This window comes from Vanessa tameamea, chromosome 15 (genome assembly GCF_037043105.1).
Source record: "Vanessa tameamea isolate UH-Manoa-2023 chromosome 15, ilVanTame1 primary haplotype, whole genome shotgun sequence".
Taxonomy (NCBI): domain Eukaryota; kingdom Metazoa; phylum Arthropoda; class Insecta; order Lepidoptera; family Nymphalidae; genus Vanessa; species Vanessa tameamea.
This window is the reverse complement of record NC_087323.1, coordinates 4,863,485-4,879,282: the sequence shown is the minus strand read 5'-3', so window position 1 is coordinate 4,879,282 and position 15,798 is coordinate 4,863,485. Positions and strand designations below refer to the sequence as shown.

The 15,798-nt window shown below is 35.0% G+C and overlaps 2 protein-coding genes across 4 annotated transcripts in view; one reads left to right on the top strand and one right to left on the bottom strand.

Moving 5' to 3' along the window:
* Positions 1-594: 594 nt before the first annotated feature.
* Positions 595-6,352, top strand: LOC113399142 (uncharacterized). 2 transcript variants are annotated; one of them, XM_026638202.2, is made up of 8 exons: positions 595-1,463; positions 1,541-2,133; positions 2,210-2,569; positions 3,138-3,273; positions 3,556-3,694; positions 4,249-4,357; positions 5,377-5,510; positions 6,162-6,352. In XM_026638202.2, exons 1-8 carry the CDS (start codon positions 700-702, stop codon positions 6,303-6,305), a joined length of 2,379 nt encoding a protein of 792 aa, XP_026493987.2. In that variant the 5' UTR covers positions 595-699; the 3' UTR covers positions 6,306-6,352. The 2 variants fall into 2 exon arrangements, with proteins under 2 accessions (XP_026493987.2, XP_026493988.2); XM_026638203.2 differs by having other exon boundaries at positions 597-1,463; positions 1,550-2,133; positions 6,162-6,351.
* Positions 6,353-7,103: 751 nt separating this feature from the next.
* Positions 7,104-15,798, bottom strand: part of LOC113399150 (sortilin-related receptor-like) — a 42,420-nt gene continuing 33,725 nt past the window's right edge. For both annotated transcript variants that reach the window (XM_026638216.2, XM_026638217.2), the window contains 12 exons: positions 15,410-15,571; positions 14,732-14,898; positions 14,540-14,655; positions 14,211-14,437; positions 13,890-14,127; positions 13,519-13,776; positions 12,147-12,282; positions 9,766-9,868; positions 8,977-9,102; positions 8,498-8,643; positions 7,926-8,335; positions 7,104-7,718 (listed from right to left, as the gene is read on the bottom strand). In XM_026638216.2, the coding sequence (XP_026494001.1) occupies positions 7,657-7,718; positions 7,926-8,335; positions 8,498-8,643; positions 8,977-9,102; positions 9,766-9,868; positions 12,147-12,282; positions 13,519-13,776; positions 13,890-14,127; positions 14,211-14,437; positions 14,540-14,655; positions 14,732-14,898; positions 15,410-15,571 (2,151 nt within the window). In that variant the 3' untranslated portion in view covers positions 7,104-7,656. The remainder of the gene's footprint in view (positions 7,719-7,925; positions 8,336-8,497; positions 8,644-8,976; positions 9,103-9,765; positions 9,869-12,146; positions 12,283-13,518; positions 13,777-13,889; positions 14,128-14,210; positions 14,438-14,539; positions 14,656-14,731; positions 14,899-15,409; positions 15,572-15,798) is intronic.

Below are 15,798 nucleotides of genomic sequence, written 5' to 3'. Positions count from 1 at the left end.
GATTCACACATCATATATATATTAAATACGATTCTATAATTATTGACAGATTATTTCAATGGGGTTAGTAGGGCATGAATAATTTTTCCTTTTAATTATGTTCACTACAGTGAGCTATAATACTATAATTACAACAAAAATTATTTTTCGATCCATCATTATTTAGGCCACGACTTTATTTATCTTTTTTCTAATTGCTTAATAATACAATTGGTACAATTGAATATATAAAGCATAAGCTACGTGCTAATTTAATAAAATGTAGTAAAGCTAATATTCATTTTAGTATAAAATTAAAGTAAAGATCTTTATTTTGTATATTTATAGTCGTAATTAAGAGTATATTACATAGGATTTCAAATAATTTAACATTGTTTCAGGTATATATGATTCATTAAAAGGAATCTGAAATTGTTAATCTAAATTTGTTCCCAATAGACTTTTTAACAATAATCGATTTTAAAACACCTTCTCGGTGCATTTGTGATTAGAATAACAAAACAAATAAAAGTTGTCATGCGACGTTACTCTATTAACTGTACCGATTTCAAACTCCAGACCGTTTCGATAATTGACCGCAAATTGTCCATCGTAGTGCGTGCGAGTTCTACGCACTGATCAATCGTAATTGTCGCGGACTAACAAGTGACCTAACAGCACCTGTTATTATCGTAAATGACTCGCTAATACGTGCACTCGATGCAACATCCTGTCCTTTTAAATTTAGCCTATCACCTTTTATCCGCAGTTTTCATTTGCATTCACTCCGCCGTGAACACATTTAAAATGTTCTCGTATATTTTTATTGTTATATTGTTGTTAGAATCAGTTTCATCACAAATAAATGGTGAATTCTGGTGGTTGCATAACAAGGCTTCAGAATTACGTCAAGTTGAAGCACCTCCACCGAAATTTGATGATATTACAGAAATTGAAACTGATGAAAGTGTTAAAGTTGTTTTTAAGGATAATGATCTAAGCTCCAAAGAAATGAGAAAATTTGAAAAAAGTAAAGATATATCTATGAATCAGGGTAAGAGACTATCTGTTATTTATTTTCAAGACAAAAGTGAACTATCTAAACCGGCTTTCATAGAAGACAATACTTTTAATAATATTAAAACCAAAAATAATATCACGGTCCTTAAAGAAAACGACAAGAACATTTTTAATTCGCTTTCGAGAAAAGAAAGTTATATATTAAACAATAAGTCTCAAAACGATGGAGACGAATTTGTATTTGTTTTTCCAAAAAGTAATGAAATTTTATTGGAAGACAACACCTCATCTCCAATTGATTCATATATGACTAATCCTCATAACATACTCAAGAAACCTAACACAATTTTAAATGACAAAGTATGGTTTGAAGAAGAAACGAAGTTATCTGAATCAGAAAGCATATGTACTTTTATTACTAAACAAGAATGCATTCGAAATAACGGAACGATTCATACACCGGGGTAAGTACACGTGGTCATAACTACATAAAAAAAATATTGCATATAATATTGATTGTTTAAAATTTATTAAAATTAAGCAATTGCAGGTCATTCCATAGAAACAGCATATTCAGCACTCGTAAACTCTGTTGTATACTCCCGCTGACTTCAAACATATCATCGAGAACTCGACAGTCTAATAATTATAACAAGTTAAAACGATATAAACGTTCAAATGCCATCGAAAACTTGAATGTAGCTTTAAAACAAAGAAATGCCTTATTGGAAAGAAGACAAAATACTTTAAAGGCTCAAACACCTAAATTAACAGCTACAACTGTACGTTCTAAACCTTCTAATAAAATAGCTACGCCAGAATACGTGGATCCATATTGGAATGTAAAAAACTCTAAATTTAGAAATCCCGGACTGCAAAGTAGTATGTCCACTGATTATCAAAATACTAAGTACGACTACAACAACCCGGAATACGTAGAAGATTATGCTGTAGAATTACCTAAGCCAGGTCTAGTCGGCCTTTATTCTGACCGCGAAGATTCACGACGACAAACTAGTTGGAAAACAAAAAATATGAATAAAGGAATTTACTATGACGTCACAGACAGTGTCAGCGATGAAGATGGTGAGAGTGATTTTCCATTTGGATACTCAACTTTCGATCCGAGACTAGGTAAAATAGTATAAAGTTAAAATTGAAAAACTTTAATTCAAAAAACATAACTAATCACACAATTTATTAACTTTAGGTGATCGTGTATCAACGGATAATCCTAGACGTGTGAATCGTAAACCACAACGATTAATTTTATCAACTGAAGACAACAATGATTCCGAAAGTCAAATAATTAATTTCCATGCAACTCCAGATTTTCATGTTCTAGATGGGTTTAAGCTTATTAACTTAGGAAAAAACAAAAACAGATACGTAAGAAAAACAACAGAACAATTGTATGACAACGATGAAGACATAATATCATCATTTGACTTAACGACTTCAAAAACTACTGTTTCTAATGAAGATTATATTGATGGAATTGATCTAAGTCAACAGATTTATAAAAAATGTGGAAAAATTATAAAAAAACCCGCTTTCGACATGAACTTCGGTAATTTTTAATATTTTTTTATTCTTTCATTGACACTAAGCAAAATATTACCAAAAAGAAAATATTTAAATGTGTTATTATCATACAAAGTCTCTAGACTCGAAGTTCTTCATGTCGATATTTTTAAAAACATTTTAGGATGATCCTATAAATAATACATGTTATTGACTCATTAGACATATAAATTTATATTATATGTATAGGTAACCCAGCAATCAATTTATATTTTAAGCTACGTATGAGGCCTATTCCAAGCAAAGTTATGTATTACGTTCGTTAAATTGTTAATGTATGTTTATGAAACATATAACATTCCTTAACCATAATATTCGCACACACATATTAATAATATTTCACTTAACTACTTACATTCACGTTAATATTACTTCCAAACTTCCAATAACAGCTTCGTCGACGTTCAAAACCAATTATATCATGTCAATTTGATGAAAAATGCTGTTTATTTAGCTTTTGACCTCTCGTTGTTGGAGTAGGCTATATATATTTGCTGGTTAAGATATATCATTAAAAAAAAAATTACGCAGTGAACTTTTTTGCACATAAACAGAAAAATATGTCGCAGAAGGTGGATGTGACCCTTGGCTAGCTTTTGTCGTGTTAACTAAGAGAATGCAAAGTATCCTTTGTTACGCAACAATTATACATCAGCGGGCAGCCGTCACTGCTGCGGACTGCGTCCATGGGTTCGTAAAGCTTATAATATAAAATTTATAATGATTTAAATATTATAGTTAAGACAGAATAGGCAGAAAGAGTGAAATCAGTGTTTAACTAAACACGTACTAAAGTATGTTTTTATGTAATGCCGTAACGTATGTGATATACTTTTTAAACTAGCTCGTAATATAATACAGATAAATCAAACTAAAAATTGGTTATACCTGTAATTAAGGTTGCACAGTATAAATGTGAGACATAATAAAATTGAAGTATCTACATACTGTATTTATAATTTATTTGTGCAGTAAATCACCGGGCGAAATTACCACAATCAGCGGTGTTTGGGACTTGAAGGCAAATAAAGAAGTTTCTCAAACCAGAATGTCGACTGTTTATACTCATCTGTTTAAGCCTGGTGAACTCGATAACAATCTCGCTCTTTTGGTAAGATATTATAAAAATGTTGTATATTTTTAAATATTGCCTATTTGTTTAAAGGAATTTATTTCAATTTTCTGTGACTTTTGTTTAAAAAATTAAGATTATTTTAGTTGCAAGTAACTAATTCAAATTTTCTGAAAACGATAAAAATAAGCCAATTTTCATTTGTATAGCGTACACAGATTCAATTTAGTTATTTCTTTCTTTCTCTTATATTATTTATAAATTACCTGTAGTATATGTTCTAGTGGTTATAAGTTTACATATATATTTATCATATATATCACCACCGCCAATAGACAAAGGCGCTGTAAGAAATATTAACCATTCCTTACAACGCCAATGTGCCTCCAATTTTGAAAACTCAGATGTTATGTCCCTTGTGCCTGTAGTTACACTAGCTCACTCACCCTTCAAGCCGGAACACAACAATACTAGGCACTGCTGTTTGGCGGTAGTGGATGGTACCTACCCAGACGGGATAGCAAAAAGCTCTACCACCAAGTTATTTATACTATATTTCATTTATATTATTTATTTTTTAAATCATTTAACAGCACTGGAAACGGCCTTTAAAGATAGAGCCAAATGTCCAACCCGCGTGCCTGTCAGATCCACACGTAGGAGATGATTGTTACTTTGTCGGCTGGGGCGGTTACGATCAAGGTATAATTGTATTAATTTATTTATGAATTTATTTGCCTCATTTCAGAATTGATCCAAAACTGTTTCAAAAGTTATTAGATATGGAATGTATAAATAATCATGTACCCATCTAAAATTATCGCAATATATTTTTTTTATATTTAGTGTGAAAAGTTGGGAGTTTTATATTTTTTGAAAGATAGAACGTACTATGCGTGCATGTATCCCAGTTTCGCTTCCGTGGCTAGAACCGGTATTAGCGATACTGAGACTTTTCCGATCACTGTAGAAGTCCACCACGGTTCGACTCTTAGACCTTAGTTGTTTCGGCATGCATCCATGACCAACCTCCATGGCTGGTAATGTATGCCGATGTCATAGCGCTCGCTGATGAGAGCCGGCTGAAGGTGGAGCGTAAAGTCTTCAATTAAATGTGAAAACGTAGACCGTGTACATGGGTTCCGGGAAATTTGACTCTAGCACCATCCAAGTAGGGCTTAAACCAACCGTTAAATCGGAAAAGGTACCTTGGATCCCATCTGCAAGAGTCCGGAAGCATCGATCACAGCGTTGAAGCCCGTATAAGCGCTGCTTGAACCAAATGGCGTCAGGTCACAGGTATGGTCTATGACCGCAGAATACCGCCAAGCCCAAGGGACAGATATACAAGAGATTCATCCGACCGGTCCTTCTAAACAATATATATTTACAATAGAATGTACTAATGATAGCCCTATTGTGTCCAGTATATTTTCTATTATACACTTTATTCAACCATTCGCTATTTATCCTTATAAAATCTATCACAGTATAAATACAAAATTAATTTTTGACACGATATAATAATAACCTTGACCGAAATCCTAACAAAACATGAGTAACAAATGTAATAGATCACTTTTTACCGACCTACCTATATTTTAGAAAACCGAACAAATAAATTATTTCACTTGATAATTACTCTTATTTTACTTATAGAAGTAATATTTTATATCTTACTCTGGGTTACTATTAAACATTATTTTTTAAATTAATTTTAGCTTTACAACCGCAACCACAACGACAGCATGCGACCATACTCACTCCACAGAATTGTAACCAAAAAGTATCTGCGCCTGACGTTGATATACCCACCGGTGCTTTTTGTGCTTCTGTTAAAACTCGTGGGACCGTGGTAAAATATCTGTTTTTATACCTCTTTTATTAAATGCACATCTTTATATTCGCCATCGGCTTTACTAGAGAGGAAAAAACCTCACACAAGAAAGGGCTGTCTGTTCTCTACCAATCTGCAAGCAAACAGTTGACTGTCCAACGTGAAGGTCCGCTTACGTAAAAAACATAGAAAATAAAAATACACTTAACTCAAATTCAAGGAATTATTGACTTAGGTTAAATGCCTCGTTGATCAACTGTCTAACTTATACAGACAAAGATCCCGAATTCCTGTGCTTCAACCCCGGGTCGGGCTAATTAAAATGCTATTAAATTTTCCGTTGAAAAGTTTTCAGTATAGCAGTAGCTAGGTAGCAGTTTCTCATAAAGCTCGTATAATTGTTGGTTGTTCGTCTGAATGCAATGCAGCAAGTCGTCTGATATCAGATCTACCGGATTTTAAGAGTAAAATAATAGAGATTCGAGATGGCTCTCAGTATCTTTAGGCACAATATCTAAATCGTCTAAATTACTATGGCAATATCCTTAGTAATACTTAGTATTCGAATAGAGTAAATTGATATTATTTGAAGATAATAACTAAACATGCGGGTACTAAAGTATGAAATATTTGTAAGGTTACATTTGGTGGTTTTATTTTTATTTTTAGACGGGTATCGGTGGTCCACTTTTATGCAAAAATAATGATCGAATATCCATAGTGGGTGTAGCAGTTTACCGAGAAGACATCGTCTTACTTCTATCCACATTTGATTGGATAATCACCGCACTACAGGAGCTCCATATCAATTAAATTAATGTGTGTTATTTGTGTTCTAGAATGTTTTATAAATTTTATAAATAAATAGTTATTTTGGATTTTTTTTTTTGACATTTGTGTGTATGTACGTTATCACGTATGTAGTTAATTATTAAAAATAAAAGTCAATTTATTTTCCTTTATAGTTTATTTAATTTTATCGCTCGAAAACATTAAATACTCATTGCAAGCATCCACATGAAATTTAATATCCGTAAAAAGTATTGATCCTAATTATCTAATTAATTATAATTTTATGACAATATTAATTTTCATGGAACGCTTATAGGCATAAGAAAACGCGGGGATATTAAAAATTTCTACTTAAAGAACTAGGAATTAAAACTATTCACGAAACATGAGGAATGTCGAGATCTACCCTACATAGTAACGTTGTTCAACACAATGCGATTTACAATAATAGTTACTCTAGGTATAGCGGACAGATTTAAATACAGAGGTTTATCCGCAATAAAATTATATTGTGTAATTAATAAAATCGCTATGTTTAGTAGTCGTTCGCTATGTCTGTACTAAACATTACATACAATATGTTGTACATTTTATCTTTATACAGAGATCTTTGGTGTCGAACTTGAAATGTGGCAAGTATGTCGAATCAAAAACGAATTATCAAAATTATAAGCCTTTGCTTATTATTATTATTACTAGAGAATCGTTTTATTTTATAACAATAACAGCCATTTACAACTAAAAATAAATAAACATGATTCAATTTCATAAGACGAGTTCAGCTGTTATTTTTTGTATGTTCAAATATTTTTATGTATGTTGTATTTGTTTTCCAAACTGAAATAAATGTACAAAATAACAAGCACGATTTAATTAACTATTTATATCTTAAAAAAAATATATTAATACTCTGAGCATATTTAGTACTTACATAAATCACGGTCGAATTTACAACATTTTTATTAGATGTTAAACATGACTATGCGTAATTTTTGTTAGAGTAAAGTACGAAAAAATATTTATAAACTGTGGCTACAATTATATCTAGATAAAGACAACCACATAATATTAAAAACAATAACTGACAAATGCACAAAATTACTTCGTTTATAACATTTAATACAGATAATAAATATGTATGCAATACTAAAGATCTGGTATCATAGCTAGGTCACTGGCCGCTAGGAGAGTTATCTTAATATATGTATGTCATGAAATCTTATACTGTTATTGGTCATTCACCAATTAAATTTAAAGCTAAAGAAGACTCTCGATTTGTTTTAAAAAACTTTTCATAACAGTAACGTTTGTAGCAGCGTTTCATGAATTCTAGCCATGATACCCGGTAACAAGATCGTCTATCACATTCAGCTCAGGCTATCACGAGCGGCTCGTCGTCTGAGAAACCGTGGATCGGAGGCACATCGTCGTCATCTGGAAATTATTTATTATCTCGTTATAATTTTTAAGAGTGTTAATGAAAAATACGAGAAGTGATGAAAATATCGTAAATTATTTACTTCATTACTTTTTGTAACTCGTCATAGAAGGTGAATCCAAATCATATAACTAAAAAGTACGGTGCCAAAAAAACGGAAGATTTGACCGTTTCGATTAGCTAAATGACTAGCCGTCACTGACCGTGGTCGATGGTGGCCTGTCCGCGGCGGCTGTCGTAGCGCGGCGTGGCGGCGAGGCGCAGCAGCGAGTGCGACAGGCGGCGGTGGCGCAGCGCGGCGTGCAGCAGCGCGGCGCCCAGCGCGAGCGCGCACACGCACGCCGCGCCCGCGCCCCACCACGCCGCGCCCGCGCGCCACGTGCTCGCCGCCTCCGCCGCCTCCGAGCCCTCCATGCTCAGCACCTCGCTCAGGTCGCTGTAGTAGCCGTCCTGGGTCACCGCGCGCACGCTCACGAACAGCGGGCCGGTCGTGGTGCTGTCGGCCGTCATTATGAGGGGGGAGAACTCCGCTTCCGCTGTCCTTATGTCTTCGGTCGGATGAAGAATGTCTTCGGGAATCTCCTTTTGTGATACCAGGATTTGATATTTGTGTCTGAAAAACATTTTTTGACTATGGATATATATTTTACATTACAAAACAAAAAAACATGTAAGAATGTAGACAAATAAGCCATGCAAGAGTAGGTCATGGAAAAAAAAACATTGATAACATGTGTCGGTATTGAATGATATATATCATCGGGTCGACACTGACTTGCGCACGGAGCTGTTGTCATCGGGGTGCTGCCAGCTGACCATGACGTGGCCGTTTGGCGACAGCCACGCCATGACGGCGCGAGGCGGCTCCACCTCGCCCGCGCGGACCGGCGCGCACGTCTGCGCTGCACCCTTCTCTGACGCCTACGGATACACGGATACATTACAAATGTATCAACTTTTGGTGACTAACTAAAATATATATATACAGTTGTCATAACGATAATCGTATATTATCTTACTTAAAGTTATGTTACCTAGGCGGCGATAAATATCTTGTATTTTTTAGAAAAATAATAATCAATAAATTCCTTACGGACTTGACATTATTATAGACTTTTACGATATAAACAAAATTGATTTCGTTAATTAAGAGAGAGCACGTTCACAAAATAGTATTATGGTTTGGACCAGCGAAGATTCAATCTGTAGATATAATAATCGATTTCTTTAATGAAAATAATGATAAAAACTTACATAAACACAGATGTTGAACCGAGCGCCGAGCGGTACGTTCTGCACGACGTGCGCGAGGGACACGTTCTTGCTCGCGCGCAACTCGTAGCGACTCACTCGGTTCCGCGTTAACTCTGTTATGTCCAACTGTAAAAGTAACATTTAATAAAATCATGATTCATAAGTTCTCGTACCATCTTCAATATTTCACATTAATTTAATTTGAAGAAAATCGGAATGCAAATTATAGCTGATATAATATAAAATTTTCGTCGTAAAGAAAAATAAATATGTTTAAATATTTACTTTAGAATTTATTTATTAGATAAAATCAAATAAGAGACCAGAGAGTATTAAAATTTTAATAGACATTTTTTTGAATCGAAGTTCTTTTACGCAGTTTACAGTAGAGTGAACTGGCAGAAATAGTCACTTAAGGAAAGAACATTATGCTCCAGGCGAACTTTCTCTCTCTGTCTCTTTCTATTGTAGTGTTTAATATAACATTATTTAATTATTTTTTTTCTTTAATGATACAATAATAAGGGAAATATTAGGTTTTTAATCTGGAATTATCGTCAATAAACGTTATTTCAATCCAAAGACTAGCGCGAAAGTCAAGGCAAATATTGCACAATTTCCAAATCGCTATTACACGTTCAAGTTAATAATGCAACTTATCATTCTAAACGATATAGATTACACGAAAAAAAAACTGACATTTTTAATACCAAGGTATGGATTAAATCGATACCAGATTGAACATCTAATAGGATAAAATATTCTATTTAGATAATATCAAAAACTTACCCTGTAAGCAATTGGTTCTTTAATGATGTCGCAATTCGCATTCCAGAAGATATGAAGTTCTTTCTTTGCGTTATAGGCAAAATTTAGGTTCTTAATGGGAGCCCTGTCGAATTATAATGGGATTAGAAATTTGCTAATGTATACTTTACTAATGGGTACTTAAGAGGACAGTCCTTGCGGAACGCCAAAATAGCGCTTACTATTTTTAAAATATCTTAAAACTGGAGCATTGATTATGGATAAAAAAATACATTCAGTATCTCAATAGATATATCTCAAGTTTCACCGCATGACATTTATAAAATTTCTATCAATAACCTGGTAAATTAATCGTCAACATCACTCCAAACACTGAAATCGACCTTTTCTATTAACATTTTTTAAGCTATTTAGCGGCTAGTTTATACATGTATTTTTGGTTAAATGGGGACACAGAAGTGTAAATAATAAATTCACCGTGTTCAATTTCTATTATATCTCACAATATTATAGTAATTTTTATTTAAATATTGCTTACTTTTTGGCATTCGTCGTCCATACATTTTAGTATGGAGAAAATAATTTGACGGTTTTGACTTATTATTCGACATCGCTGTCAATAAATTTTCAGTCCCTCCCCAGAGCCCAAGGTGAGAGCACGTCAATTTTTATTTCGAGCCGACTCTTATAATTTCGCAAAACGTCTACGCACACATAGACAAGTTAGCATAAGGGTGGGGCGCGAGTGTCGTGGGACACAATTGTTAATTTTTATGCTGCGGAGCTGAGTCTTCCTGTCAGGGACGATAAATGAGGACTCCACTGAAGTTTGGAATCCAATGCTATTCCCAAAAAAAAACCGTAGTATTGGCTACATCAAGACGGCCACCATTTAAAGATATATTATAATTTTGCTTTCTAAAATTTGGTAGGGTAAAAACTACACATTTCGTTTTTGAGTATTCAAAACTAAATTATTTACTGTAAACCAATCGTGTATCTGTGATAATGCACCGTTCACATCGTCATAGTCAGTTTTTTCCTGTCTACCTTAAAAATCAGTGAAGTATCGTCAGCAAACAACATTATATCACAAATACCTTTAACATAGAAAGGAAGATCATTTATATATACTAGAAATAGAAAGGGACCCAAAATTGATCCTTGTGGAACACTCATTTATAACGTAGATCCAGAAAACTTTATGCCATTAATGAAAACTTGCTGGACTCTTTGACTTAAATATGAAGCAATGAGATCAAGAGCTTTACCTTTAATACCGTAGTATTTGAGCTTATAAAGAAGCGTCTCGTGTTCTACACAATCAAATGCTTTAGACAAATCACAGAATACTCCAATAGCATTCTGTGATTTTTGTCAAGCATCGTAAATATGTTTAAGAAGTGCTATTCTCGCATCAGTTGTCGAGCGACCTCTTGTAAAACCGAATTGCTCACTATGAAAAATAGTATTTGTACCGAAATGGACGAGAAGTTGATTTAAAATATTTTTTTCGAATATTTTACTTAAAAATAGAGTATTGAAAAAAATTATATTTAACTTCGTTATTTATATTTATAAAATTTAGGAAGTGATTATTTAATGTGTCTTTACTTTAATTTAATTCGGTATATCTACCAACCTTAAAATATCAAGCAAATAATTATTATTATTTAGTTAGACGAAAGAAGTTGAAACAAAAAAAATCATAATGAATATTTGGCATCTTATTCCACTCTGACCGCTCCCTATGCTAACAAATAATTTATAATTGCGTTTGCGAGTGACAACCTTATAGCTAATACATTACTCGTAATTAAATGTATTTTTATAAATCCTACGTTATGAACGTGCAATGAAAATTTAATTTATTCGTTGCACCGAAAACAAGCAACTAATTATCTCCGGGGATGCGTACGATACACTGCACAATGCATCTGTATTATTGAAAAGTACCTATGTGTGTGTTCTAAAATTAATTCACACGCTTACAAACTACGCTCTTAAAGTTTATGGCGCTAATGTATGTTGTGTATGTTATACGTACATAAATAAAATATTTTCTTAATCGGAGTTTTGCATATAATACATTAAACTTTCGCAATATAAATCGCTTCGTATACTCAAAAATAGATTGCAATACATAAAAGTATAGTGGTATATCTGTTTAAAATGAATAGGCTACGACAATTTGCCGATCACCATGAAAATTGGCACAAATATGTATATTAACTTGGTGGTGGGGCTCTATGCAAGCCCGTCTGGGTAGATACCACCCACTCATTAGATAATCTAACGCCAACCGCTGGTTGCGCTGCACATCAAGGTCTATACCGCTCAACCAATCGATTTATAAGAAATATGATACAAAATAAAGTACGTCTTCTATATACGCAACTTACTTGGGATTCTCCCTCGTGACGATCTCCTTGAGGCCGGCCAGCGGCCCCCCGCGCAGCGCGGCCGAGAACACGTAGGTCTCGCACGCGTGCAGCCCCTCCACCAGCACGCTCGTGTTCTTCGTCACGATACGAGTGTCTGGGAATTTATCAAATAATCGGGTGCTAATTAAGACTGCTCCATTAAAATGTAATTGTAATATAAGTACGCATTGTCAGCTTCTAATAAGTGTATCATGTATCTGTAACATTACAAATTCCTCTAATTGCATATCGTTACGTACGTTAGTGAATGTAATTTTATGGAACATAAAATTTGTCATCAATTCATGGACAAAAAATGCTCTAATTTCGTGTTATCTAACCTAACTTAACCTATCTATATATAATGTTACCATAAGTAATCGATGACTTGACTATTATATCTACCCAATTGAACATAAAAAATATATTGCCACCAAAAACAAAAATCTGCAAATCTGTTTATTTGTATTTTGACTCACATTAGGAAAAATCAAAACCAAACAGATCTCTCAAAATATATTAAGTAGCCCAGCTAATACATTAATTGCTAAGTTACCAATTCAAAAGTAAACATATTTATCGGTAACTCTGAGTCATATTAATTTACGTTTATAAATTGACGCATTTTTTTTTTATATTCTGTTGGAATAGTAAATATGATGAATTAATATGATAAGCTATTCTATTAACTCGTTACCTAAAAACAACAAAAAACGCTAGGTTGCAAGTGCTAAGGAATACTTTTGTTATTGCACTCATAATTGCATATAATTTAATCGTACAAGTGTTCACATCATTTCGTTCAATTGACCTGACCTATTTATAAGGCCAAAAATGTAATTGGCAAGGTAAGAACACAGAAAATACAAATTAAGAACTGACGTAACGGCACTTTTCTCGAATTATATAATTCATAAAGAACATGCCTCAAATTAGTCTGTACTTTTTTTGCTTTGAATTTTGTGATTTTGTAACTGTCTTATTTCTACTTATATACTATTGCAAATTTCCCACTGCTGAGCTAAGGCCTCCTCTCCCTTTGAGGAGATTTTGGAGCATATTCCACCACGCTGCTCCAATGCGGGTTGGTGTAATACACATGTGGCAGAATTTCGTTGAAATTAGACACATGCAGGTTTCCTCACGATGTTTTCCGTCACCCCCGAGCACGAGATGAATTATAAACACTATGAGTATAAAATAACAGTAAGTATTCCCTGTCTTTGTGCACTTCTGCAAACTATCTCCTACAGAATCTATATTAATTTAATTCGGCTACGATTAGATGTAGATTATAGATTGGCTAAATCTAAAAGATTCGGTCAGAAGGATATTATTTATTAGTACTCACGATTAGTCCTCCACTTCATTACGTTTGAGTAATGCACTTCATACTCGAGCTCCTTATTTTTGTAACGCGCGCCAATCGGCGGTGACCACGTAAGTTGTACGGACGTTCGTTTTTCTTTGAACAGCACCGCGGTCACATTCAATGTTTCGTCTGGAGCTCCCTCGGTCACGAGTGGAATGGTGAACGGGTCGCCAACCGTCGTGTTCTTGAACGCCTTTATGTCGATGAATAGTTTCACGCCAGGCGGCAGATTTGTGACTGAAAATCAATTCGGTTTATTATTTTTACTTTAAGTGTGAACTTATGTATTGGGTAAAAAAAATGTTCTTTTCTGGACGTATTTAGAGTAAAAAACATATCAAAATACTCACTGTTCACTTTATTGTCCTTAGTTCTTATCGCTTCTAATTTCGGATACTGGAAAGGTAATCTCGTTTCTACTATGTACCCCTCCACTCCCCTCAGCTTGTGCCACTGCAGGAACACGGAGCTGGGAGTGGGGCGGGACACGCTCGCGTTCACGACGTCGTCTACGTCGCCGGCGTCGTCGAACGTTATGTTGCAGATCTCCGTCGAGGCGGACGTCAGCGCATTGTTGGTAGCCGTCACCTTCAACGGAGTGGCTCGTTAGCGACCAGCGAACTCGAAACGATTCCAGAGATCGGAAATCTCGTCCCGCCACGGACACGTACCCAGATGGAGTAGTTGGTGTCGGGCTTGAAGTACCCCTCGAGCACGACGGAGACGGCCTGGTGGTTGTCGGGCGCCGGCACCGAGGTCTCGACGGGCGGCAGCGGCGGCACGTAGTACACGGTGTAGTGCTGCAGCTCGCCGGCCGCGCGCGCGGGCGCGTCCCACAGCACGCGCAGGCGCCGCCCCGTCTGCTGCCGCACCGACACGCGCCGCGGCGCCGACGGCACTGCGCGCCCGGAGAGCGATGTATTTACTTATGTTATATATCTTATAACGAGAACACCATGACATTTAATAAACATTCAGTTATAGTATTAATGAAACGTACTTCCTTCCCCAGTCCTAGTGCTGACGTATTTCATGGACGGATAGACCTTATTTGATTTACTGTCCTTGACATATACAGTTACGTTGTATTCCGTGTACGGCTCCAAATCTATAAACCTGAAACAAATGAATAAATAAATCAAAACGACTTTTCTTGTCTGTCCCGTTTACCGACATACATGTACGTCTTTACCTGTAAACGCTGTCGTTGGTCCACGTCATATTCCTCCAAACACCTTCGGTCACTTTAGCTATGGAGGGCAAGAAGCTGTAGAGGACCGACTTCTGTTGAGCTAACCAGCAAGAAATCAAGAAACTCGAAGAATTGATGGAAGTCTGGTCCACTCCGATGCTCAGAAACTACAAAAAACCAAAGTGTATTTAATTAAAATATATAATATTTTTAAATGATTGAATTCCATGGTATGTTTATGATAAAATATATTTTGGTTGAATAATGTTAAGCGCAAAATTTTTTAAAGTGTTTGATTTGAACTGTTTGTCGCTTAACACTAACACTTATTCCAATACCAAATCACTAAGCACTAATAAGGTTATCAGTTAATAAGTGTATTGTAGAATTAAAAATAAAATATAAATTTAATACAATGGCAAATTAAATTGTTATACGAATGAGGTTTTTCTCGTTTTCTTGTCTATGAGTGAACGGCACATAGATACTAGCACTACAAAAATGGAATGGATCTAAAACATTATGTTCCTTGTGCATATAATTCCTTGTGCATTCTATCTTCAATCATGAAAAAATGTAGCGTGTACAAAGTATTGTCTTTAGGCACAAAAACAATTTATGGTACTTACAAAAGAGGGGCCTGCAATTCACTACCACTGGTCCTTGTAAGTGACTAACCTGATAAAATTGTGATTGTTTCGCCTCGTTCGTGCAATTCGCTTCATCGCTGCCATCATAGCAGTCTTGGACACCATTGCACACCTTTACTTGCCAAAGACATTTCCGGCCGTCGTCGCACTGGAAGTACCGTGATGGGCAGTTCCCACCGCTTTTGTGTTTCTAATTACGAAAAAATGCAAGATGGATCATTTATTACTTATGAGAAAACTGTGATAATACATTAATAAGGATATATATGAAAATTCTGGGTGAAATTCTGTTTCGTACATACTCACACAATTTTTACTTATTAAGTCGGTCGATTGATTAATTATTTATTTTATAGGGTAGACACAAAATATCACCACAGCATATATGTCATAAGCATAGCACTAAGGCCAGTTAAA